Source organism: Corvus hawaiiensis, chromosome 5 (assembly GCF_020740725.1).
Source record: "Corvus hawaiiensis isolate bCorHaw1 chromosome 5, bCorHaw1.pri.cur, whole genome shotgun sequence".
Classification (NCBI taxonomy): domain Eukaryota; kingdom Metazoa; phylum Chordata; class Aves; order Passeriformes; family Corvidae; genus Corvus; species Corvus hawaiiensis.
In genome coordinates, this window is record NC_063217.1 from 654,996 (window position 1) to 680,722 (window position 25,727).

Genomic DNA, 25,727 nt, shown 5'->3' on the forward strand with positions numbered 1-25,727 from the left:
AAGTAATTTTGATATATGTAATATGAAGTGTATTATGTCTCATCTCATCCTGATCTTGGTAGCAAAGGTCTTACTGATTATACAGTAAAATATCTTAAAACATTGCTGGTGGTGGTACTGTTCGAGATATTTCCTGACATGTAGAGTAAACTGAATGCAAACTTTTCAGGTGTGGGATTTTGAAATTAAATCCCACTTAGGATCTAAAAATGTAAATAAAATGTTATGAGCTGCCTTTTGAGGAATCCGATCCACAGACTGCACAGGACGTGTCTGTTCTAAATGGGCACTGAACTAAACGTAAATGGTGGCAATATGCCACATGCAGTCTTATTCCAGGTCATCTTCAGAAATATTCCTGCAGGAGAGAAGGGGAGACTGAGGTCAGAGCTCACTGTGAACTAACTGCAGCTCCTCCCGAGGGGCAGCTCCGATCTCTACTCTCTGTGACGAGTGATAGGACCCAAGGGAACGGCTGGAGCTGTGTCGGGGAGGGTTAGGTGGATATCAGGAGAAGGTTCTTCCCCCAGAGGGTGATCAGACACTGGACAGGCTCCCCAGGGAATGATCATGGTCCCAAGGCTGCCAGAGCTCCAGGAGCATTTGGGCAATGCGCTCAAGCACATGGTGGGATTGTTGGGGTGTCCTGTGCAGAGCCAGAAGCTGGACTCAGTGGTCCTTGTTGGTCCCTTCCAGCTCAGGATATTGTGTGATTCCATGTGGAAATAAAGCCAAGACTAGTACAGCAATCTTCCCTGCTGTCCTTGCTTCCTGGTGATATCCATAGCAAACTAGTGGCAGCAAATTACAACAGGATTGAAAATGGGGAAGGGAGATTGCTGTGCATCACTTGGTCTGGTTTGGGGTTTTTTTTTGGGTTTTGTTTTTTTTCCACAGTCGTGGTTTGTATCTTGACTTGACTTGTTTGCTGTGTTTTCGTTGAAGTTTCAGTTCAGAAGGGTGTAGCACAGTTCCTCTCCAAGTGAACTAATACAGGATAGAATTACAGGACTGATTGATGAAGTGATAACAGCTGTGGTGCTGAGCTGATTGGGTACAAGGAGGTACTTTGCAGCCCCTGCAGACAGAGACTGGGCACCATCAGAGTCTTACTTGCCAACCTGAATATGCTTTTAGAGAACTGTTTCCACACCAAGCTTTTGGAGAATGGTGAGTCCTTTCCCAAGCTGACTGTTAAACTGCAGAGCTCATCCCAAGCGCTGGAAGTGAGAACATGGGACACCATGTGTATATATCGTGTTACTTACGTGCACAGAGGGAGTATGTAGGACTCCTAGTCATAACGTTTGGATTGTGCTGCCCCTAAAACAGTCCATGTTGTACGTTGTCCTGATTATTTATATACTGATGGCATTCACCTTCACTGGTTCAAATGAGATTCTCTGCATTTTTCATTGCTACTCTTTTAATGCTTTGATTAGATTTTTCAGAAGTTTTATTGTATCCTCTATATCCTTAATTCACTTTTAAAACCTTTTCTTCATCTAATTAGAATAGAATTTTACCCTTGAGCAGGTGTATGATAATCTTTTAAGAGCAGTTTTAGAAATAGGGTGAAGAAGGTGAAGAGCTAGTAATAGAAAGTAACATTAGTTGAGTCTTCAGTTTGTGGAATAGTGATTAAAAAAATTGAGGGAAAGATGATCTGCTATCTTCAGACCCATCAGTCTGACCTTGAGATCAATTTTAAGACTGCGTTAAAGAGAAGAATAAAAAGTACATAGACAGAAATTTCTAGATAGATTTGCCATTTGTAAGGGATACTGTTTAAAATACAATGTATATGTGTGTTGGATGTTTTATGAACATCATTTAGGATGAAGGCACCTGTAAGAGATAAATAACTGCAATCTGGGCTTTGGAAGCCTCTTTGATTCAATGGCACCACCCAAAGCTGGACTGCGCTGCATGACCTATGAAGAGCTTTTCACCTCAGATGTGGTAGTCAGGAAATCTGGAGAGTTTATCTTCCATTCTGTTGTTTCTATGGATATAGAATTACTCAGGCTCCTTCTCATATTATAGGTATGGAAGGGGAGCAGCTGGTGAGGTGTTAAACAGGAGGATGAGGGTTAAAAGAGGGGTCAAGGGAGGGGATTCTGCCCCTATGCCCCGCTCAGGTGAGACCTCACCTGCAGAGCTGCCTCCAGCTCTGGGCCCTCAGCACAGGAAGGACATGGAATTGTTGGAGCGAGTCCAGAGGAGGCACCAAGATGATCAGAGGGATGGAACAGCTCTGCTATGAGGACAGGCTGAGACAATTGGGATTGTTCAGTCTGGAGAAGACAAGGTTCTGGAGTGACCTGATTTTGGTCTTCTAGTAACTGAAGGGAGTCAACAAGATGTGAGGAGACTTTGGACAAGGACTTGGAGAGACAGGACAAGGGGGAATGGCTTCAAACAGAGACAATGTTGATTTAGATTAGATATAAGGAAGAAGCTTTTTATGATGAGGGTGGTGAGGTGGTACAGGTTGCCCAGAGAAGCTGTGGCTGCCCCATCCCTGGAAGTGTCCAAGCTCAGGTTGGATGGAGCTTGGAGCCACCTAGTCTAGTGGAAGATGTCCCTGCCCATGGCGGGGGGTTGAAATTGGATGGGCTTTAAGGTCTTTTCCAACCCAAACCATTTCATGATTCTATTGTGAGAGATAAAATAATGTTTTGTTTCAGGCATAAGAATGTATACTTAATGTCACGTAGGCAAAGATGTAGCTAGCACAAGGCCAGGCCTCAGGAGGGAGCGTGGCAGGGAGGAAAAGGGGAGATAACCGATGCTTGTTACGAGGGAGAGGAAGGGGAGGGCAAGGGAGGTGTTGGTTTGAGTGCAGTAGGTGGTCAGAAAGAATGTAAGTTCCTGAGTACCCAGCCAGTGGGAAAGGGGACAGGGACCCCCACCAGCCAGGGAAGGGTATAAAAGTTTGTGCATTTTAGGGGGAGGTGTGTCTCCTCAGTGAGATGCACCTGACTCAGCTGACGTGTTTATATTAATGTATAGTTTTGCTTCGATGACTTTGTCCTCTTTCAACTTTATTGGTGAATATTTCTCACAATTTGGGGAATTGTCTGGGAGACTTGACCTCTGACTCTGCAGAGCGGGATAATGGGAATAGGGGAAGACGTGGCCTGCTGATTTCAGCAGCCCCTGACCCATTGTCGTGCTTCATGAGGGCTGCAGGTGAGGCTCAGATGGAGGACTCCCAAAGCAAATGGGGGAAGAGATGTGAGAAAAGACTAGAGTATATGTGTGGCAGCCGATAATACCTGTGCACAGAACCCAGGTAAGAAAAGTGACTGTTAAGTACTATTTGGGTGTCTGGGAATAGCAGGACTGAGTATGTGTGGCTGAGATGCAGATTTATCTGCAAAGTGATTGTGCAGTCCTTCTAACCGCAGTTCCGTCCCTCTGCGAGGAGAGCGGTGGGCGAAGGGACGAAGTGAGATGGGTCGTGACGAAAGGTGTTCTGTGGGATTTTAAGAGATGGGGAATAGGCCTAGTAAGAAGAATTGAAAGAGGGGAGAGAAGCTGAAAGACTTCACTCCAAGCACACCTCCCGACAGTCCTTTGGGGAGAATGCTCAGGGACTGGGGCCTGGAGGGTATGTCTTGCACCCAGGGAAATGATAAAAAGAAAATGATACAGTACTGTATGTTCGAGTGGACTAAGGAACCTATTAGATCTGACCCATTATATTGTCTGAAATATGGGTCATCAGAGAATTGGATCTGTCAGGCTTTAAATCAGTATAAACACCAAGAGACCTTCTGATCAAGACAAAAGTGATCATGCTTCCTGTTGGAAAGGGAGCTGGTCTCTCTTTGTGGCTAGGAATTTTAAGGAGAGTAAGGAGGAGAGCAAAAGGGGAAAATGAGACCCCTTAAATAATTTGCCCGCTTCCTGTGCACCAGAGGGAGAACTGAATGCCACAGCTTTAGAAGGAGGGGCTGATGAGCAGGGTGGGACTGATCACAATGAGGGAGGAAATGAGATGGCTCCTTCGATTCAAACGGTGCGCAGAACTCAGACCACTGAGTTAGAGCAATTTGAAAGGGATATTCAAAACTTTCTGTTTCCCTCTTCAGATATGACCCCCATTGCTAGTACAGCAACACAGATGTTTCCCTTGCGGGAAGTGCTTATGTGTGGAGCACAAGGGGGGTTAGGGTTTGTTAATGCACCACTGATGAGTGCTAAAATTTGAGAATTTAAAAAAGAAGCAAGTAAGATGCTATACGACCCTTTAGGATTGGCAGAACAATTAGACGAATTTCTGGGTCCAAAAATCTATACCTGGGATGAAATGCATTCTATTTTGGGGACCTTATTCACAGCAGAGGAAGGGCAAATTATATGGACTGAAGGAATAAGAATTTGGGAGAGAGAAGACCCACCTAATGTCTAGGGAAGAGTACCTGGTGAGCAGAAGTTTCCCATAGTAAGACCTAAGTGGGACCAAAATACAATTGAAGGGAGAAATAGTATGTCTGATTGCAAGAGGCTAGTAATCAGAGGAATAAAGGAAGTGGTGCCAAAGGGGCAGAATTTTGAGAAAGCCTTTGAAAATAAGCAGCAAAAAGATGGGTCACCTATTGCGTGGTTACAGAGGCTTAAAAAGAACATGCAGCAATACTCAGGAGTTGATCCTGAGAGTTATATTGGTCAGAAATCATTAAAGATGAACTTTGTCACCAAAGGCTGGCCTGATATAAAGAAGAAGTTAGAGAAGATTTATGGGAAATCCCCTTAGTCAATGGAAAGAGAATCTTTATCAGTGGGTCATCAAGATGTATAAATGGGAAGTGTTATAATGGTTACGCTGTTGTGGATGGTGAGCGGAGTAGTTTACTGAAGAAAGGAAGATTGCCCAACAACTGGTCGGCCCAGACATGTGAATTACATGCATTGAAGCAAGCCTTGGAGCTACACAGAGGAGAGAAAGGAACAATTTATATAGATTCCAAATATGCTTTTAGGATAATACATACTTTTGGGAAAATCTGGAAGGAGCGTGGATTAATTTCCTCTAGAGGAAAGAAATTAGTACATGAGTGGCTACTCTAAGAAGTTGTGGAAGCTCTTGATCTGCCTGAGGAGATTCTGATGTCCCATGACATGAACTACAGCAAAGGAGGGACTCTGGAAATAAGGGGAAATCAGTTGGTTAAGGAAGCCACCATAGAAAAAGAAACCAAAATGCTTGCTCTAACACCTAGCAGCAAAGTAAAGAGTATAAAAATCCTGCTGTTTACTAAGGTGGAAGAGGAATTCTTACAGAAGATGGGAGGTGTAAAGACTCAGAAAGGCAGGTAGCTATTACCACATGGGAGGCAAATATTGAACAAGGCCATTACTAGAGAAATATTAATTAAACTACAACAAGGAACACACAGGGGAACTCAAGCACTATATGATAAATTTTTAAGAACTTACTGCTGTGTGGGAGTTTACACAGTAGCCAAACAAATGACTGAACAGTGCTTGATTTGTCAAAAGATGAATAAGAAAGTGATGAGTAAAACCCCTAGTGGGGGAAGAACCTTGGCTCTTAGACCTTTCCAGAGCATACATGTAGATTGTTCAGTACAGTGATGGAGATACCTACTGGTAATAGTCAATGATCTTACCCACAGGGTAGGGGCTTTTCCCACTGCAAGTGCTACCACCTCTAATGTGCCTAAAATTCTGTCAGAACAGATATGGAGTAATTGAGAGGATAGACTCTAATACAGGGACTCACTTCATGTCAAAAACCTTACAGACTGTGTGTGTGGCTTTAGATACAAATTGGAACTTCCACACTCGTTGGTATCCCCAAAGTTTGGGATGTGTCGAAAGGATGAATGCTACACTTAAAACTCATATTACTAAATTAATCATTGAAACTAAACTGCCATGGACCAAGTGTTTACCTTTAGAAACACTAAGAATTAGAACTGCTCCAAGAAAACTTATGGGAGTGTCTCCTTGTGAAATGTTGTTTGGATTACCTTATCTGGGAAGGGAGGAAGGGTTGCCAGTTCCTGAAACAAATGGCCTGTATCTTAAAAATTATTTGCAGGCAATAATGCTCTCTTTTGCAGATCTTAGAAGAAAGGGGTTGCTGCCCCAAACTTCACTCCTGGACATTTACATCCATCAGGTAAAACTGGGAGATTGGGTATTGATAAAATCTTGGAAAAATGACTCCTTGACGCTGACATGGGGAGGTCCTTTTCAAATACACTTGACAATTGAGACAGCAGTTCACACCACAGACAGAGGGTGGTCACATGCAACCTGAATTAAAGGATCAGTGGAGTCACTTCCCAGGGACTGGGCTGTGATACAGAGAAGTAGCCCTCTAAAATTAACTCTTCAAAGATAATCTGTCCTGAAAATTAATAATTTAAATTTTACTGCCTGGATTATAATTTTAGTCCTAGTAAACCTTCTATTTTAGCTAACTCTGGCATTAAATGCTATAGAACCTGGAAAGCTGCTGGAAAAAGTTACAGGGGTTTCACCCATCATCTCTGGCTCAATATGGCATGCTATTCTGATAAACCTACAAAATGTCAGGAAAGGCTCCCTGGTGAAACACAAACCTGCTGGATTGTCCAAAATTTAGGAACATAGGCTCAACCATGCTCATGTGCTAATACAGAAATGGAATACAATGTGGGATTCTCAGTGATGGGATAACTTATTTGGGAAAACCTGGTGGGAAAAGATGGGCTTCTTTCTATTATGTGCCTTTGCTGGATTATTGCTTATACCTTGTCTTATTCTCTGTTTTATCAGGTTAATTGCTAATGTAGTAGTAGGAATGGAGATGGTCAGAATGCCAGTGAATCCAAACCTAGCAGCTGCTAGAGAAAGAATAGGATACCCAGGAGATCATGGTCCTAAGGAGGCAAGATCAGAAAAGACCAGAAGAAGACTGACATCTTACTTTGCACAAGCTAGAGCAAAGCTATGGGCCTCAGCAGGAAACAAAGACCTAAAACTTTGGAGTAAGCCTAGCTCAGCACAAGCCCGAGTTTGCAAAATAACGGGACTGGAGTGTAACTGTTACATTTGAATATAACTGCTCTGCCAACAAGCACCAGCCCACACTGGCCAGACAGATAACCAAACCAGGGGTTTCAGCAAAAAGGTGATAAATAAAAAGAGGGTGGCTTGTGAGGGAGAAAATAATGAGAAAATAATGTTTTGCTTTAGCCATTGTGTCAGGCATAGGATTATATACTTACATCACAGAGGCAAAGATGTAGCTAGCACAAGGCCAGGCCTCAGGAGTGGCGGGAGGGGAGAGGGGAGATAACCAAGGCTTGTTACGAGGAAGGGGAAGGAAAGGGCAAGGGAGGTGTTGGTTTGAGTGCAGTAGGTGGTCAGAAAGAATGTTAAGTTCCTGAGTACCCAGCCAGTGGGAAAGGGGACAGGGACCCCTGCCAGCCAGGGAAGGGTATAAAAAAGTTTGTGCATTTTAGGGGGAGGTGTGTCTCCTCAGTGAGATGCACCTGACTCAGCTGACGTGTTTATATTAATGTATAGTTTTGCTTCGATGACTTTGTCCTCTTTCAACTTTATTGGTGAATATTTCTCATACTGTGAAAGAAAGGGAGAGGGTAGGAAGTTGGAGCTGGAACCTGATATTTAGTATTTTCATTCATGACCTGGGTATAGTGAAGAGATGTTCACTGCTCACATCACTGATTATGTCATTGTGGAGCCTGGGTACAGAGATCACACCATCATCTGGGCAGAGCAGGGGGAATGAAGAGACAGAATGAGGCTGAGGTGGCATCACACTCATGGGGGACTTACAGAAAAAGCCTGTTAAGATGAAGTTATATAAAAAAGAAAGACCAAGAAACAGTAATTGGTTCTTTGAATAGTTATTTGTCAGCATGATGCATTTGGGAAGACGAAGGAAAAAGGTAGAGAGGAGAAGGAGGAAAAATGATACTGTGGTTCAAAGCACTCGTAGGAGCATCTCCTGGGTAATATCATCACCCTCTGAGCAGTTGGTTTCCTTTTAATCATGTGTTTGCAAAGAGGATTTTTCTGGTTTTATTTTTAGGGGTTCTGGCTGTCATTTCTCTCTAAGTTTTTTATGTCTGTTAATCAGCAAGTGCTCTTGGCCTGCAGCTGTTTCTTACCAGTCTAAGAACTGTTCATTCCACAGTGCTTTATGGGTGCTAAACTGAAATTACTATTTCAATTACCGAAGGTAATTTTTGAAATGGAACAAGTACTCATGTTTAATCCAGAGGTGTTGATGATTCACTCCAGCACCAGTCATTCCATGATCCTCTGCATCTCTCCCTCTGCAACCCAGTGACATATATGCAGATTAGAAACTGGGAGTCAGTAATTGTAGAACGTTTTGTCGTGCCATCTTCCCTTTAAAAACTATTAAGTTGTTTTAGAAATATTTTTTTGTTATTATTTTTTGTTACACGTTGTTCTCCAGCTCACTGGGAGCAGGTGGATACTTTATTTCTTAATTGTCACCATGTCAGCTTTTCCTCAAATGGAAAAAATACTTTAATATAAAACTTTAACTAGATATATAAAGGCTTGTCACACTCTTAATATAGAACATCAGTCTAACTGAAGTGGAATCAATTAGAGCAAAATAATGTGTGTATGTTACCACTTTTCGTGGGGAGCTGCTGACAGCAGGGCAGGGTGGGGGGGTGTCTCCCTCTCTGCTTTCCATCTGGAGCTGAAGTTCACCCCAAACCCACTGGCTGAGGAATCCTGACAATCATGACCCTTTGGGAGCCTCGCAAGGCTTCTCAGGTGTTCTTCTATATATAAAACTAATTTGCAGGAAGTCAATTTTTTTTTCATTCCTTACAATGTTGGGATTTTTTTTTTTTTTTTGTTTGAAGCACAAGGTTTTATGTTTCCATCTTTCTGCTGGAAATTGTGTTCTCCCGGTTTTGGCGGCTTGTGTGATGTGTATTCACTGTTCATGTGATAAAGTTCATGTACTTAGAGGATTGAAACTCTAATTTCAACCATTGCATCTTTCAATGATTTTGAAAATTCAGATAAAACTTAATGTGGGAAGTTGTATTTTTGGTGTGGAATGGTGGAACCTATGCAAAAGTGATGTTAAAGTTTTTATGTAAAATTTCAGTAAGGCAAATTAATCTTCGTCCCCCCCCCTTCCCCCATATTTATTTACATAAATGATTTTTGATTTGTTTCTGGGGTTAAAAAGTGATTGTTTTTAATGCAGTTCTCAAGTGATATTGTTAGTAACCTTGCAAAAGTTTTGCATTAACACGTAATTTTTATGTAATGCTTCACTACACTGAGCCTCATAAAATCTTCCTCTTGCTCATGTCCCTGTGTTAGGGAATTGTGGGAATATGACTGGGATAGGCAGGATGCAAAGTGCTCTGCAGCAAATTAGTGGCTAGATGCGGTCTGGGAGTCTCCAGGCTCGTCTGGCAGAGCAGCCTGTGCTTATTGACAAGTCACAGTGCTGCTCATGTAGAAATAATTTTGTCTCCAGAGAAAAGAGGATCGAGAGCCCTGGGAAAATGTCTGCTTTTTGGTTCAGTATGGAGCAGTGAGGATCACAGGCGAGAGACAGCTTGGACCAAACTCCTAATAAATGCATCAGCCACTGCTTTTGTCCATGAGGGAATTGCTTACTAGTCACTGTGGAACAAACATTAACACCACGAAATCCTGTATCTCACTTGAGATAGCAAATGTGTCATGCAAATTTGTTTGGGTTCCAAAGCAGCAGCAAATTTAGTATGGACTGTGCAAGACTTTCCTGTTTCCCTCTGATGTTAAAGGGGGTGTTGTGAAAGGTCCTGTGGGTGAGTTTATAATTGTCTTTGGCTGTAAAGCCCTGTCAGCTTTCAAGGCTTTTCTGTGTTTGCTGTCCATGAAACACTTTTGGATTCAGCCTTAAAGCTGTTGCCCACACATAGAAAATGGTGACTTGAGTTAAACTTCAAAATTAATGGTCCCGATCTTAAAAATGAGCATTCAGTATTTATCAGTTCTTGCCTTTTCTGCCTCTGAAATACCAGACAGTTATTTGGGGGGGGGAATCATGTAATTTTTGATGGAGTTGATGGCAAATGTCTAAATGCTGCTTGTCCTCCTTGCTTTAGAGGGTTTGGGTTAGGGTTAGCTGAGCTGATACCAACAGGTATTAGCTCAGTATTGGCCCAGTCCTATTTAATATTTTATTGATGATCTGGATGAGGAGATTGAGTGCACCCTTAGTGAGTTTGCAGATGACACAAAATTCTGTGGAAGTGTCTGCTGGAGAGCAGGAACTTCTACAGAGGGCTCTGGGCAGGCTGGATTGATGGGCTGAGACCACCAAGTTGAGGGTCAACAAGGCCCGGGGCTGAGTCCTGCACTTGAGTTGCAGCAACCTTGTGGAGCACTCCAGGTGGCAGAGGGGCTGGAGAAGGCCCTGGGGGTGCTGGTGACAGCAGCTGGACATGAGCCCCGGGGTGCCCAGGTGGGCAAGAGGCCAGTGGCCCCTGGGCTGTCCCAGCACTGGAGTGGCAGCAGGGCCAGGGCAGTGCCCGTCCCTGTGCTGGCACTGCTGGGGCACCTCCAGTGCTGGGGGCAGCTCTGGAGAGACCCTGAGGGGCTGGAGCTGTCCAGGGAAGGGAACGGGGCTGGGAAGGGGCTGGAGAATTCCTGAGGGAGCTGGAAAGGGGCTCAGGCTGGAGCAAAGGAGGCTCAGGGGGGACCTTGTGGCTCTGCACAAGTCCCTGACAGGAGGGGGCAGCCGGGGGGGTCGGGCTCTGCTGGCAGGGAACAGGGACAGGAGGAGAGGGAACGGCCTCAGGCTGGGCCAGGGCAGGCTCAGGGTGGACATCAGCAGGAATTTCTCCACGGAAAGGGTTGTCAGGCATTGGAAGGGGCTGCCCAGGGAGGTGGTGGAGTCTCCATCCCTGGAGGTGTCCAAGGAATGACTGGATGTGGCACTCAGTGCTCTGGGCTGTTTGACAAGGTAGGTGGGGGAGGGGGGGGGGGAGAGGGTCACAGGTTGGACTTGGTGATCCTGGAGGTCTTTTCCAATCCCAACGATTCTGTGATTCTCTTACTCCCATTAGCCTTCCTTTAACTGGGGGCAGTGCTTGTGCTGTATCTGTGCCAGCTGCTGCTTTCTGACCTGTAATATTTAACTAATGGAGAGCAGTAAAGGGGCTTTCATTTTACACCCCAATTTTAAATCGACTAATTTCCTGGGAAGTGCCATTTCATGGTTTGGGAATTGCCGTGTGCTTTAAACTCTGCTTGTTAAACTTGCTGAGACGAGAAACTCACCCCTAAGTGAAGAGTTCTGCAGCCGTAGGACCTAACCAAGAATTGCTTCCACTCTTTCTAAACTAGGGATTGTAATTAGTGGAACTATCCTGTGACTCTGAGCCAGTTTGAACAGCCTGTCTTAATCGAAATAAAACTCAAATGCTTTGGGCAAATTTTGTCTCCCTTTTCCCCTATCACGCTTTAATAAATAAATTAAATAATGAGATGCAAAAAGCTCAAAATAGTACTGCAGAGCTCTTGGCAGGCAGGAATGCAACTGTTCCTGGAGGTGGGATGAAGGGGAAAAACAAGTTAGGTCTTCAACCCGCTCTTGCTTGTCCCTATTGCGGACTACTGTGACAGCTCACCTTCTTCCCAGAGCTCATCTCGGGCAGTCACACTCCTGAGAGCTGGGTATCATTTTTCCCTCTGCTTTGGGAATCATGTTTGCTTTTTGGGGTTTCAGCTCTGTGTGTTCAGGTGTAACAGGGCTTTGACATGATCTGGGCTATGGGGACCTCCCCTGGTCAGACCGCCTATTGTGGTCCAGATACTTGGGATATTTGGAGGGGCTCTGTAATTGGATGTGGGAGTTTTAAAATTTCCTAGGGAATATCATGCAGACATATTTTTAGCTTTTTTGTCATGAAATGATGAATTTTTATTTGTACATTTGCACAGATAATTTTAGCATAAGAACAAAATGGTTCCTGAAAGCTGTTGTCCAGTGCCTGGTACCTTTGGATGTTTTCATATGTCTAAGAGGAATTTATCTCCATGGTTGCTTCACTTCTTATTCCTTGTGCTCTAAATTACCTCGGACAGATTAATTTAAAGCACAGGAGATGAGAGGAAGTTACTGACCTTATGATGCATTGATGCATCTGTGGTTAGATCTGGGAAGCATTCAGCTGGAATTTCCTCCTTTGACCTGGAGGTTGGTATTTATTGTGTTAAATATCTGAAATGTGGGCTGACACCAAGATTGCCCTCGGTGTTATATCTGTGCTATACCTGTGTGTGTTCCTCAGCCCCACAGCAGGGCAGAGAATGGCTTTGAGCCTGGAACAAAAATACATCCAAGAGGAAAAGAGCCTGGCAGATTACCCAAGTTGCATCAACACCTTGAAAGGCTTCCCACGACGTCCAGGCGTGGACAATGCGGCCGTGTTGGAGTGTGCCAGAGAGAAGCACTCTGGGAAGTGGGTTATGGGTTTCTGCTCTGGAGGATTCCACATTAAGTGGTTCTCCTAGTGCTCTGTCATAGGGTATAGTGAAGTATCATTTCTTTCTTTAAGCAATTTTAAGGCAGGAATGAACTTTTCCTTGCAGGGTCTAAGGGTGCGGACTGGGGATGGTCGGTGTTTCTCTTAAATAATTGTCTCGGTTTTGAAAGACAGGTGTCTGCTAAGGAAGGCAGAAGCCCCCCCTTGAAGTGGCAGATATAACCCCTTTTCCCTCTAAGTTATTATATTTTGAAATCAAGGGCCTTTAGGCGAAGATGTGGGAAATAGGAATAACAGTTCTTTACTCTATATATATATGTATATAACCAGTCAAACAAAACAACAACAACTATGGCAGTAACAGCAATCACAAACCCAGTGCCAGCCTTCTCGGCTGTCAGGCTATTTCCCCTCGGGTGCAGTTCCGCTCGCAGCCGGCAGGGGCGCTGGCGGCTCCCGGTGAGCAGGGCAGGTGCGATGGTTCCCCCGCGGCTGCAGGGGGCGCTCCGGAGCGAGCTCGGGGAGCACGCGGCACCGGTGCCCCGGGATCCCGGGAAGGGATGGAACAAAGGCTTCACAAACCCCTGGGCAGCCGATCCCGGACTCTCAGGAACGGCAGGCTAGAACGGCAGGCTGGAGCGGCAGGGACGAACGCAAATCCCGGGTGGCAGGCGAGATGTATCCAGATGGGAGAACCCCACGGAGGCCCAGGCAGGCAGGGCGAGCAGGGCTACAGCGTAGCGAAAGCTCGAAGCAGCAGCGGAGCAGGACAGCCACAGCTCGGCCTCCAGCAGGGCAGGGAAAGCGGCTTTTGGGGTCCCGGCGTTGTTTCCAGCAGGAAGAAAGAACGGCCAAAAAGAAAGAAGCAGCAGCTCCTTTCTCTGCAGCTTCTCTCTCTGGACGCTCAGAGCGAACTGACCCCACACCCAGGTGTAGACAAAGGAGTAGCCAGGCCCGCCCCACCCTCTTTTTTGTCTTTCTTAAGTACAGCTATTTGTCCCCTAGCAACATGCATATGGGAGAAAATTCCTTTAACAGAAAAAAAACTAAGACTAAACTGAAACCCCAACAATAATGTTTTAAGCCATCTTAGTTTTGAATAGAGATAATGAAATGAAAATGTAGGAAGCTAAATGGGAAAGTGGAACGAGGCAAAACCTTTTCTTTTCCTGTTTTTCTTAATAAACTAAGGCAAGCACAGCAGTATTTTGCGCACAATTCCTTGTAAGTACAAACAGGCTTTTAGAATCATGGAATCGTTTGGGTTAGAAGGGACCTTAAAGATCGTATTATTCCATCCTGCTGCCATGAGTGAGAACACCTTCCACTAGACCAGGCTGCTCCAAGCCCTGTCCAGCCTTGTCTTGGACACTTCCAGGGATCCAGGGGCAGCCACAGCTGCTCTGGGCACCCTGTGCCAGGGCCTCCTATCTCCTGCAGAAAATAATTTCTTCCTAATACCTAATCTAAACCCTCCTTCATCTTAGGGCCATTTCCTGTGGATGTTGCCAGAGTGAGGAAAGAATTGGTGATGACTGAATCCTAAATAAGAAGTTGGGACTTTATTTTTAGAGTTGTTTTGTGGAGAGGTGGCCTGTCAGTCATGTTCAGCTTGGTAGCAAAGTGAGGAGTTATTTCAAAACTTTGCGTAACTAGTGTTGAGCCACTGTCTTTGTTTTTGTTGTCACAAATCTGTTGCAAGCAGATGGAATTTCTTTTTTTCCCACTGCCACCCCAGAATAGCTCCTCTCAAAGTCATTTTGGAGGCAATAGGAAAGGTGCATATGGCAGAGTTAGGGATGTAAGCAATGATTTTTGCAGCTACATCTTCCCTCAGGGTGTTTAGGTCTTTGCTGGCTGAGTTGGGTGTCCACAATTGTGGTACTTTTTTGGTTGGTCTATTCATCTGTTGGATTTGTTGTTTTGTGCTCTTGATTTGTTTGAAGGAAGACTTTCTTTGTAGTGATTATCAAGAGATCTGCATGTTAGACATTGCCTTACTACAAGAGAAGAGAAAAAAAAAAACCCACCATGCAGGAACATCTGCCTCCACAACTAAGGAACTGGGAGGCTGCGGTGTGACCTTCCCTGAATCAAGAGTGTTTTGTAGACAAACACTCCAGAGCTACTTATCCTAGAAAGAAATGCTAAGAGGTCTTGTATTATAAAGGTATTGTAGCGAGACTGTTGCTAAGGCGGCATTGACATAAACCACAAATTCTGTGTAATGTGCCAATGAGTGCATTGTTTCTATGTTTTCAAGGTTTGTTCCAAAAATAAAACAGTTTCACGTAGTCTTTGCTTGATTAAAGTGTGCTTAAAAAGTCATGGAATCCCAGAATGTTTTAGATTGGAAGGGACCTTAAAGCTCATTTCGTTCTACCCCATGCCATGGGCAGGGACACCTTCCACTGTCCCAGGTTTCTCCAAGCCCCATCCAACCTGGCCCTGGACACTGCCAGGGATCCAGGGGCAGCCACAGCTGCTCTGGGCACCCTGTGCCAGGCCTGCCCACCCTCCCAGGGAACAATTCCTTCCCAATATCCCATTTCTCCCTGCTGTCTGGCAGTGTGTAGCCATTCCCCCTTGTCCTGTCACTTCAGGCCTTGTCCAAAGTCCCTCTCCAGCTCTCCTGGAACCTCTTTAGGCTCTTGAGGAGGCTCTAATGTCTCCCTGGAGCCTTCTCTTCTCCAGGTGAACACTCCAGCTCTCCCAGCCTGTTTTTATTTTTTAGAAGAATTTTCTTTTTCCAAACCCAACTTTTCTTGCTGCTGCTTCTGCCCAGGTAAGGAGTCAAGGCCTGGTGTTTTAATAGCCAAGAATTTCTGTTGGTGGGTTAGGAAATACCTGACCTGAATTGTAAAGTTTATTGTGCAGATGCATTTAATAAGGCATAGCAGTCTATAGTGCCTAAACCCACCCCATTCCCTAAGGGATTTAGGCTGGTCACAGTGACGCTGTCAAACGCACTCTGGCATTTGAAAGTCCCTCCAACTCTTCATCTCCTTGAGTTTGGAGCTGTTGAGTTACTGGATGACTTTCACATTTGGTTTATTTGCTCAGGCACTTAAATAAACACTGGGATGGTTTGAGCACTGTGGGTTTATTTAATTCTTCCCAGGAGCTGCTGGAAAAGCTTAGACTGGCTGGTGAAGTAATCTGTGTAGTTAAAGTGATGTGTGCAAGCAGTAGAAAGTTTTCATTGAAGGGATTAAGGTGATTTAATCAAAGCTACATGAAGTCTGGCCTTTTCTCCATTTGCTAAGCCAGGAATTTGGCTGTGTGTTTGAGTATAAAGTGCTGCAGGTGACTTCCCATCCCATAGGTGTGAGTGAGAACACACAGCTGGATGAGTGCTTGGTATTCACGTTTTTTGTATGTCACTGTAGTCCTGTCGAAGTTCAAGTCATCTGGATTATTCTTTATTTTTTGATTTTTTTTCTGCTTAACAAAGGGTAACTTCTGAAGGGAGCCAACTGTGTACACCTGTCTTCATTAGATCGTTGAAGTGTTTGGTATTTAGCTCCTTTTTTTTCTATGTAGTGTGAAATTGCTTTCATTAACATGAGTCATTTGGGGAAAATGCCACTCGTGCTTTTCTGCAAGGGGTTGCAAATAATTCTTTTTCTTGCTGTGATAATGAATTTAGCACAACAGTCTGTGGAATGGAGGAACAGCTGGCTTGAACTGGAAAAGGGAAGGGAGAAGAACTGATGAAGTGTTTGTGGAAGTGTTTACAATTCTGTACCAATATGTATGTGGAAATGAGAAGTTCCTGTAAAACCAGAAATTAGGAGACAGCTTTTCTGCTCCCGTCTTTCTGTCTCCTGGATATTGGCAAACATAAGTGTTGCTTATTTATGTTGTGAAGTTGGGTGCTTATTTCCAATTGTTTCTGCAGGTGCTAAAAGATAGAATCCTAGAATGATTTGGGTTGAAGGGACCTTAAAGACATATAGTTCCAAACCCCCTGCCATGGGCAGGGACCCCATCCACTAGACCAGGGTGCTCCAAGCCCAGTCCAGTCTGTCCTTGGACACTGCCAGGGATCCAGGGGCAGCCCCAGCTGCTCTGGCAATTCCAGCCCAGCCCCTCCCCACCCTCCCAGCCAGCAATTCCTTCCCAACATCCCAGCCCAAGCTCCCCTTTCTCAGTGGGAAGCCATTCCCTGGCTCCTGTCCCTCCATGCCTTGGCCCCAGTCCCTCTGCAGCTCTCCTGGAGCCCCTTTAGGCCCTGCAAGGGGCTCGCAGCTCTCTCTGGCTCCTTCCCTTCTCCAGGGGAACATTCCCAGCTCTCCCAGGCTGCCTCCAGAGCAGAGGGGCTCCAGGCCTGGAGCAGCTCCGGGGCCTCCTCTGGGCTCTCTCCAGCAGCTCCACGTCCTTCTGCTCTTGGCTCCAGGGCTGGGGCAGCTCTGCAGGTGGGCTCTCACCTGAGGAGAGATGAGGGGGGCACAGGGGCAGAATCCCTCCCCTCCCCTGCTGCCCACTCTGGGATCAGCCCAGAGCACAGGGGGTTCTGGGCTGGGTCATGTCCTGCTCTCACCCACGTGCACCCCTAAGTCTTGCTCCCCTGGGGTGCTCTCCATCCTCAGCCTGTTCTGATACCAGGCATTGATTGCCCTGACCCAAGTACAGGACTTTGCACTTGGCCTTGTTGAACCTCATGAGTTTTGCACTGTTCCACCTCTCCAGCCTGTCCAGGTCCCATTGGGTGGCATTCCACCCCTCAGGCGTGTCACCCTCACCACTCAGCTTGGTGTCATCAGCTGTTCATGGGTGCAACAGAGCTGGAAACTCAGCTGGATTCTCGGGCCAACACTAGCGCTGACCTGGGCTCTGCTCTCTGAGCCAGTGATCACAATCCTGCTTGAGTGCCTGTCCAAAATCCCTCAGGTGGATGTGCTGGAGGGACTGTTAGGAGAGAGGGGTCATGTGGCTGAAGGGAGTATGTCTGGGAGCAGATTTCACTGAAATGAGGTTGAAAACTGAATTATCTGAATAGATTGTAGGAGATTGTAGTGATAAATTGTTGGTTTATTTTATTATTGGTGCTCTGTGGACTTCTTCTTCTCCCCTCAATGAAATTCTTCTCTGTGCCCTCCTCGAGAAAAATATTTACATGCCTTTCATTCTTTACAGTAACACATGTGAGGAGAAGGACATTTTTGGGACAGACAGAATATCCTTGTGCGATACAAACGTACAGACTCTTTACTGAGGGACCACACTTCCCTCGTTCTCTCAGGTTTAATATTTCATGCTTAAAGGGCTCCTTTGGTCTTGTATTATTTTTACTGCTTGTGGCATCCCTGAGAACATCTTCTTTATTAGTTGATCAAGGTGTCATTAAATTATGATATTGGCTGAGAATTGGTTTCATTAATAAATACAGTATTTTCATTATCAACTCCCTGATCTTTGCGTGTCTTTATGGTGTTCCTTCAGCCAAAGACCTGCTTTAAAACGTCAAGGATTTGTCATTCTGTAGGATCACAAGTGCTTTCCTGGATTTTGGGATGTACTGTTATTACTGTATCCCACAGCTGTAGGGAGGAGAGAAGATCCAGCAGGCAGGAATTGTGCAGCAAGATTGATTTATTTAATTCTTTTACAAACTCTTATAGACTTTTTTCTTCATAGTCTAATTGGACAAAGGACCAGCCACCCCCTGGGTGGATTGGCTAAAATCCTAAACATCCATTGTCAAAATATTTTTCTACTGTACCATAAACAAAGTTCTACAAGGTCACAGGTGTTCATAGTTTACAGAACTTCTAATCTCTTCGTGAGAGAGAAAAGTATCCCACGGGCTTAGAAAGAAGCAAGAAAAGTCTTGCTAGCAGCAATATTGTATCCACGTACTATGACTGTTTTAAGGATCTGTATCTGAGATTGTGTGTCAAAATCTGTTTTTGAGGCCCAGGCCAAACAGAAGTTAACCTTAACAGCAATCTTTTTCCTAACTACTTGTATTTCTTTAGGGATCAGTTTTCCTAGCAGGTAACACTGCTACGTAGTAGCTTAACATTTTTGGATGTCAGGAAGGAAATAAAAGGAATTATTTCAATCCCTGTTAGGAAAGTGGGTCAGGCTGTGATATTTATTTATAGAATGTCTCAGTAATTTCATTTTTGTTGCAACACTGACTGATCTTTGGCTTGAGCTTTTCTGTAAGTGCGACTACCAGGTTCTGAGCTCTGCATTTGGCCTAGAAATCAGCAGTGATGGAGGGTGGCAAGTTTGGAGCTAAATCAGACTCTAAATGGGCTTCTTGAGGGTTCAATGGATTATTTTGGGCTTTAGTGCTTAGGAAGAATTGGGCAGCAGTTTCATATATGACATTGGAAAGCGGAAGGGATTGCTGCTGCTGCTTTTACATTTCTCATAGAAACTTGATGGTTTTGCATTTGTGTGACAAAGTGCAGGATGTTGATGGTCCTCTGCTCCATGGGGATGGCCTTAAGCTCCACTTATTTCTGATTCCTGCTGGCCTGAAGGCTGTCAGTTGCTTAACCTCTTTTCACTCACAATACAGCACATGTTCTGCCAATGAATGCTTTTCCTGGTCCTAAATGTAGGCCTGACAACTTGAAAGCTTATCAGAGTGAAGGGCTCTCCAACTGGAGGAGAAGATTGATGTCTGTCAATTCTGAGCATGTGGGCTTTAAAGAATTTGAATTATGAGGCCTTATTTACAAGGGTCACAGGTGTGCTGTACTGCAACTTAATTGATTGCACAGGTGCTTGAGATCCATTGAGTAATTGAATATTTCTAGTTTTGGGAAAGGGATGAAAAATCATCTTCCAGACCTTGTGTGCATGAGCCTTTGATGATTCTCTTTGACCATTGCAATAATGTGGTTTCTTTGTCCTTTTGTCTTGCAGAGGGTTAAGTTTTGGGGTAAGACATTTGCAAGGGCTCTTGACCCAAGGTTTTAGGGGTTCATTGTGTGCCAGGGAAAGAGAGGGATTGATATATTCTTTTTCTGCTGCAGTGAGATGGTTTGTGATGCATGAGATGCATTTGCTTCCTCTGTGCTCTGTTGTCTCTTCCTGCCTGGCATAAGACACCTCCCTACCACAAAGCCCAGGAGCGTTTTAGGATCACCAGTGAAGGATGAGGCTCCAGTTTTTCTGAGCATTACAAACACTTCCAGCTAAATTGTCTTTATTTCAATGAAGTAGGCCAAGATCCAATAAGTGGATTTGGGAACAGATAGGGAACAGTTGTGGAGTGCAACTGCTGGATTAGATTAATAGACAGCTGTTGTAGTGTCCACCATCTGCATGGCTGATGTCTCGGGTACGGTAGTGGGTATGGGGGACCTCAAGGGGACCTCATGAATTGGCCTTTTGTCATGGTAATGTTTCTGGATAAAATACTGGCACTGGGGAAGGTGTTCAAAGAAGTAGGAGTGCTAGGATTGGAGTTGTTGCAGTGTGAAAGCAGAGATCAAAGATAATACAGAGATAATAGAACAATGCCACAGAAAAATGAGCTGCCAAACAGCACAAAATGTGCTGGTTGTGTGAAGAACACACCCCTTCAGTGTAATTATAATAATAATAATAATAATATCTTTTATTCTTTGTTTTACCCAGGAAGTTTAAATGGGGGAAAAATTTGTAGTAAAGGTACACAGTAGTGTTGACATTCATAGTGCAGCTTGGCTGGTTGGTTCAGCAGAGATAAAGCTGAGGTTATGCAGTGAATAAATGCTGCTTTGTGGTCTCTCAGATGAGGCTGGGAATAAAGAAATAGGAAAATATGCAGGGACCTAAATTTGGGATGTTTTCAGTTTGAATTTAATAGCTGGAAAAACTTAGAGGCAAGAACAAGATTGGGCCTCCAGTGTGTTTCTGGTAGTATCACAAGGCTTCCAAACTGATGGTTTGGAAGCAGTGGGGAAGTGCTGGTGTCATTTGGGATCCAGCACAGGTTTTATTTTCAGTGCTTCTGATGTGGGGAAATGGGGTTGGAGGAGGGAAATCAGCTTTTCCTTCATAGTTTCTCTTGTCTTAGTCTTGAGGTTAGGTAATTTTAATTATTTTAATAATTTGATTTTAAAAAAAAGTTTATGTGTTTTAATTATTAGAATAAAAACCTTTACTGTGAGGAAGAAGTTCTTCCCTGTGAGGGTGGGCAGGCCCTGGCACAGGGTGCCCAGAGCAGCTGTGGCTGCCCCTGGATCCCTGGAAGTGTCCAAGGCCAGGCTGGACATTGGGGCTTGGAGCAGCCTGGGACAGTGGAAGGTGTCCCTGCCCATGGCAGGGGTGAGATTAGATGAGCTTTAAGGTCCCTTCCAATCTAAAACATTCCATGATTCCATGATTATGCTACAGTGGTGACTTTTGCATGAGTTTGCTCATCTTGAGGACTTTTATCTCAGTTGTATTGGAGACTTTGTACATTAAAGAGAGAGGAGGAGAGAATTCTCTGTGTACGCCTGGAGCAGTTCATAGTCTCTGTTTTAGGTACCTGTTGCTGCGTAAGTAAAATCCTTATCAAAGGGGATTTTGCAGTAATGTCATTACCTTAATCTGTGAGACCTGGCCTGTAGTTAATTACATCTTCCCAGCTTTACCTGTGGTGTGGAACCGAGGTGACAGAAGAAGGGATTTAGCTGTTCTATGGTAGAAATTAATGAAGAATCTGCGTGGATTGTTTATCTGCTTCTCTCATCCCCTGTGTGCCGTGGGGATTCCATGACTGTAAATTAAAGTGTTTGCTTATAATATGTGTCCTTTAACCTCAGTGCTTTTAGTGAGAACACGAACAAAGTCAAATTAATAATCAATTTAGGATAGAAAACGTTTGCTCTGGTAAGAGGCTGAAACAGCCCTTTCTTTATGCCTTCAACTCCAAGTATACCCGAAATAATGACTTTTAATTGTGAAGTGCTTGAGCACTTGGGAAGGAGAAGGGAGAGAGGAGGAGAACTCATTGCTTGCATCAGTCTCTAGATTTAGCAACTTCAAAATTAGGATGGACAAGGGGTTTTGGGGTTTGTTTGGTGGTTTTGGCTGTTTGTTTTTGTTTGGTTGGTTTGTTTTTGATTTTTGTTTTGTTTTTTATTATTTGGTTGTTTTTTTTTTTTTTTTTTAGTGAGAAGGCTGTGCTAAACTTCTCCAGACAAGATGCTAATAAGTCTTCACTGTCAGTGTTACTGCAGTCTAACTAAAAGTAATACAAACCCGTTTTGAGATCCAGTGATGACCGCTTAGAGGTCACATTTTAATGTGTTTTATAAACCAAACCAGCCTGCTTACCTTTCCTGGTGAGTAATGAAGGAAAGGCAAGCTGCATTTTTTCTTTAATAATACTTTTGATGAAAATAAATATATTCAACACCCTGTTGCCAGCATATAGTGTACCTTTAATGTCACAATGCTTTGGAAGTAAGTGCTGCAAAAATATTTAATCCTAAATTCTATGGTACTTTTTATGAGTTTTTGTGCTCACTAGCAACAGGATTGCTTTAGATTTATTAGGTGGCAATTAGTCAACAGCTTTAAAGCTTTGCCTTGTTGTGCAGCTCCTGTCTATGTAGGAATTTTCTCAGTGTATACTACTTCGTATTTGAAAAATATATGCTGCTAGTATTACTCAGGTTGTTATTAAAAACACATGGATTTATCTGGTGATTTCCAATATCAGATTTGGCTGTTTACTCAGGAGATACCATTGATTGCTGCCTGATTTTCTTGTGTTGTTTTGTGCTTTTCAGGGGTTCCCAGAATGAGTGGGGAATTAAAGATGAAGAATCTTTTTGCATAAAATATTTCTCTTTGAAGTTGTTTTCTGTTAGATCTTCGTTCTTGTTGTTGCTTCCCTTTTGTCTTTTTCTTTAAAAAAGCTGGAATAGGCAGCACTCAAGGTTGGAGCTCTTCGAATATGTGGGCTGTAGGTTCATCTCCCTGACTTTCTTCTTTCCCTTTGATTCTTATATATTGCAGTCTACTTGGAAATCAGTGAAAAATTTAGTGTACACAACACTGTTGTGAACAGTGAAGGTTGAAACAAGCCTTAAGTATTGTGTGTATATGCATGTATATGTATGTATTTATGCAGTATACTTCTGTATTTTTTTAATCTGAGTTTTGTGAATAGATTCTTGCAGTTGTTTTTTCTACCCTGGAGGTTTTAAAGTTGATGTTGTAGTTTAGGGCCTTGTAAATATTGTAGTACAGGGCCTGACTTTTTTGTTTTCTTAGGGTGTAGCAGCTGCTACTTGCAGAGTAGGAGATGTAACACCCAGGTAGTACAGAAATGCTTCTTGTGTAGCAGCAACATGTTTTACCAAGTTAGCAAAGACAAGTGGTATTTGATGCCTTTCCATATTTTCTTGTGTCTGATTTCTGCATCTGAGTCATAAAATTACCATAAAATCCCAGAATTGTTTAGGTTGGAAAAGCCCTCTAAGACCATCAAGTCCAAGTGTTCCCCAGCACAGCCAAGACCACCCCTGCCCCATGTCCCCAAGTGCCACAACCACAGGGCTTTGAAATCCCTCCAGGGACGGAGACTCCACCCCTGCCCTGGGCAGCTGTGCCAGAACTGGACAGCCCTTTCCAGGAAGGAATATTCCCAATATCCACCCTGAGCCTGCCCTGGCCCAGCCTGAGGCCGTTCCCTCTCCTCCTGTCCCTGTTCCCTTCGAGCAGAGCCCGACCCCCCCGGCTGCCCCCTCCTGTCAGGGACTTGTGCAGAGCCACAGGGTCCCCCTTGAGCCTCCTTTGCTCCAGCCTGAGCCCCTTTCCAGCTCCCTCAGGAATTTTCCAGCCCCTTCCCAGCCCCGTTCCCCTCCCTGGACAGCTCCAGCCCCTCAGGTTCTCTCCAGAGCTGCCCCCAGCACTGGAGGTGCCCCAGCAGTGCCAGCACAGGGACGGGCACTGCCCTGGCCCTGCTGCCACTCCAGTGCTGGGACAGCCCAGGGGCCACTGGCCTCTTGCCCACCTGGGCACCCCAGGGCTCATGTCCAGCTGTTGTCACCAGCACCCCCAGGGCCTTTTCCAGTTTTCCAGCCCCTCTGCCCCGGCCTGGAGCTGCAGGGTGTTGCTGTGACCCAAGTGCAGGACCTGGCACTTGGCCTGGTTGTACCCCACATCCTAAACATGCCCAAAGCTTTCAGTGGGGCCAAAAACCCCTGAGCCTGGTGGTGTTGGTGACAGGTTCCACGAGGTAGGAGCCTTCTATGTGAGAGTAGCCTGATGCATGTCAGGAAAACTTTCTGCATCCAAGTCCCTCATTCCTGGAGTGTTTTTCCTTCTTGAGTTACTCATGTGTTCCCTTCGCAAGCCTTTGCTCCCAGACAAAGCCAAAACACTGTGTAGGACATGTCCCAGTTATGGAAAGCCCCAGCCCTGTGTCACGTATGGCACAGGCAGCACTGACCGTGGGGAACAGGGGCCTGTTTGCCTTTTTACTGGAGCTTGGAGATCAGTTGAGCTTTATGTATTGAATGGAAGGATGAAGTTCTAGTTTCAGTTTGCTTTTGTGCTGAAGATTTATTTCTGTCTGTCTGGGACAGTATTTATAGAAGAATATGGATGCTGCTGCCCTGCTCTAGCCAGGCAGTGCAGGCCGTGAGAACTTAATTCCTATCTATTTTACTTTCAGATATGTCAACTCTGATTTATTTTAGATTTTTAATATCCCTTATTTGTCCAAAATGGCAGGAAGTTTAGTAAGGAGTCTGAGTAACTTACAGATAAGTTTGTACTAATAGTGTATCAAAGTTTGACTTATATTTTTAATACTAAATCCAATGTTTTGCTGAAACTTCATTGAATTACTTTCAATGCTCTTATTTTTTTCCCCCCTGAGATGTGACATGGCTGGGGCTACAGTATTAACAGGAATTTTTTTTTTTGGGTGGCACTCTTGGTAGCATTTCTGTGGTGAATGAATTAGTAATTGTTTCCAGATAAAATTGTTGCTAGAGTTGTATGAGCAGAGGCTCCCTAAAAAGCTTGCCACATGGCATGAGGTCGTTTTTAGCTTGAGAGACTTGCTCACGTTTTTAGAATCTCTGCTCTTGGTTGCAGGCAAAGTTCTATCAGTGTTCATACTGTTTGATTTATGGCTTTTCCATGGATATTATAGTCAAAAGGATAAAATTTTAGACAAAAAGACTAGATGTTACTGCCTCCAACGTGGAAGTTTCATTTGGTTTTGTGAATTCCTGGTCAGCAGATAAGTGGTTTGAATTTTCAAAGATATTGAAGTTTTAAAATAAATATAAATCACAGAATTGTGGACTGGTTTGAGTTGGAAGGGACCTTAAAGATCATCCAGTTCCAACCCCTGCCATGGTCAGGGAAACCTTCCACTATCCCAGATTGCTCCAAGCCCTGTCCAACCTGGCCTTGGACACTTTCAGAGATGGGGCAGCCACAGCTTCTCTGGGTGCCCTGTGCCACCCTCACAAGGAACAATTTCTTCCCAATATCCAGCCTAAATCTATACCTTCTGTATGTGTATTTTTTTTAATCTAATCTCTGTTTACACCTACATCTGTGGCTCCATTGAAGGCCCAGATGCTTCCTGTGCTTCCAAATATGTGAGTATTTTCTTCACTTGCTTGAATGTCCATTTCCTGCACAACTTCAGTAATTGGCTTTTTAAAATCTTCAGCTCAGTTTCTCAGGTTGAAAAGTATTATAATAAATTCATTTATAGACAGAGGAAGGTGGTTTTAAAAAACCTGTGGGTTTTGCCTTTTTAATTTGTATCAGAGATCAACCTTAGAAATGCTTGATGGAAAAGAGTTTGGAAAATCATTTTTGACTCAGCCAAAATATTAAAAAAAGATGAGACATTAACATTAGCAGATCACTGGGGAAAGGCACAGAAGAGGTTCCAGGATACTGGTTTTGGGAACTTCTGATCTTGCTTTCTTCTCTTTTTGCCAAGTTTAAATTTACAGTGTTTTTATTTTAAAGCTGTGTTGTAAGTAGGACAGTTAAATTTTGCCAGAGGGCTGTGGTTTGCTCCTGCCATGTGCTGACAATGGAGTTGATAACTTGCCTAGGAAGGAATCCTGTTTTGCATGCCAGGGTATGCTCTACCGGAACATTGTGTTTGGGAGCCTTCAGGTGCTGCTGCCATTTGCTGCCATCCTTCCCTGTCATTTATTTTCAGCAGTTTCTGCAATACTTCAACAGTTTGTTAGAATTCAGCTGGAATATTTTAAC

At 44.3% G+C, this 25,727-nt stretch overlaps 1 protein-coding gene across 3 annotated transcripts in view; it reads left to right on the forward strand.

Annotated features, from left to right (window-relative positions):
• The window catches only part of ATRN (attractin), a 159,502-nt gene that overhangs the window by 15,055 nt on the left and 118,720 nt on the right, over positions 1-25,727 (forward strand). Inside the window, exon 2 of one of the 3 annotated variants that reach the window (XM_048304945.1) lies at positions 6,099-6,157. The exons of the other annotated variants lie outside the window; for them this stretch is intronic. Within the exon in view, the coding sequence (XP_048160902.1) occupies positions 6,099-6,157 (59 nt within the window). The remainder of the gene's footprint in view (positions 1-6,098; positions 6,158-25,727) is intronic. 3 annotated transcript variants of the gene reach the window in all.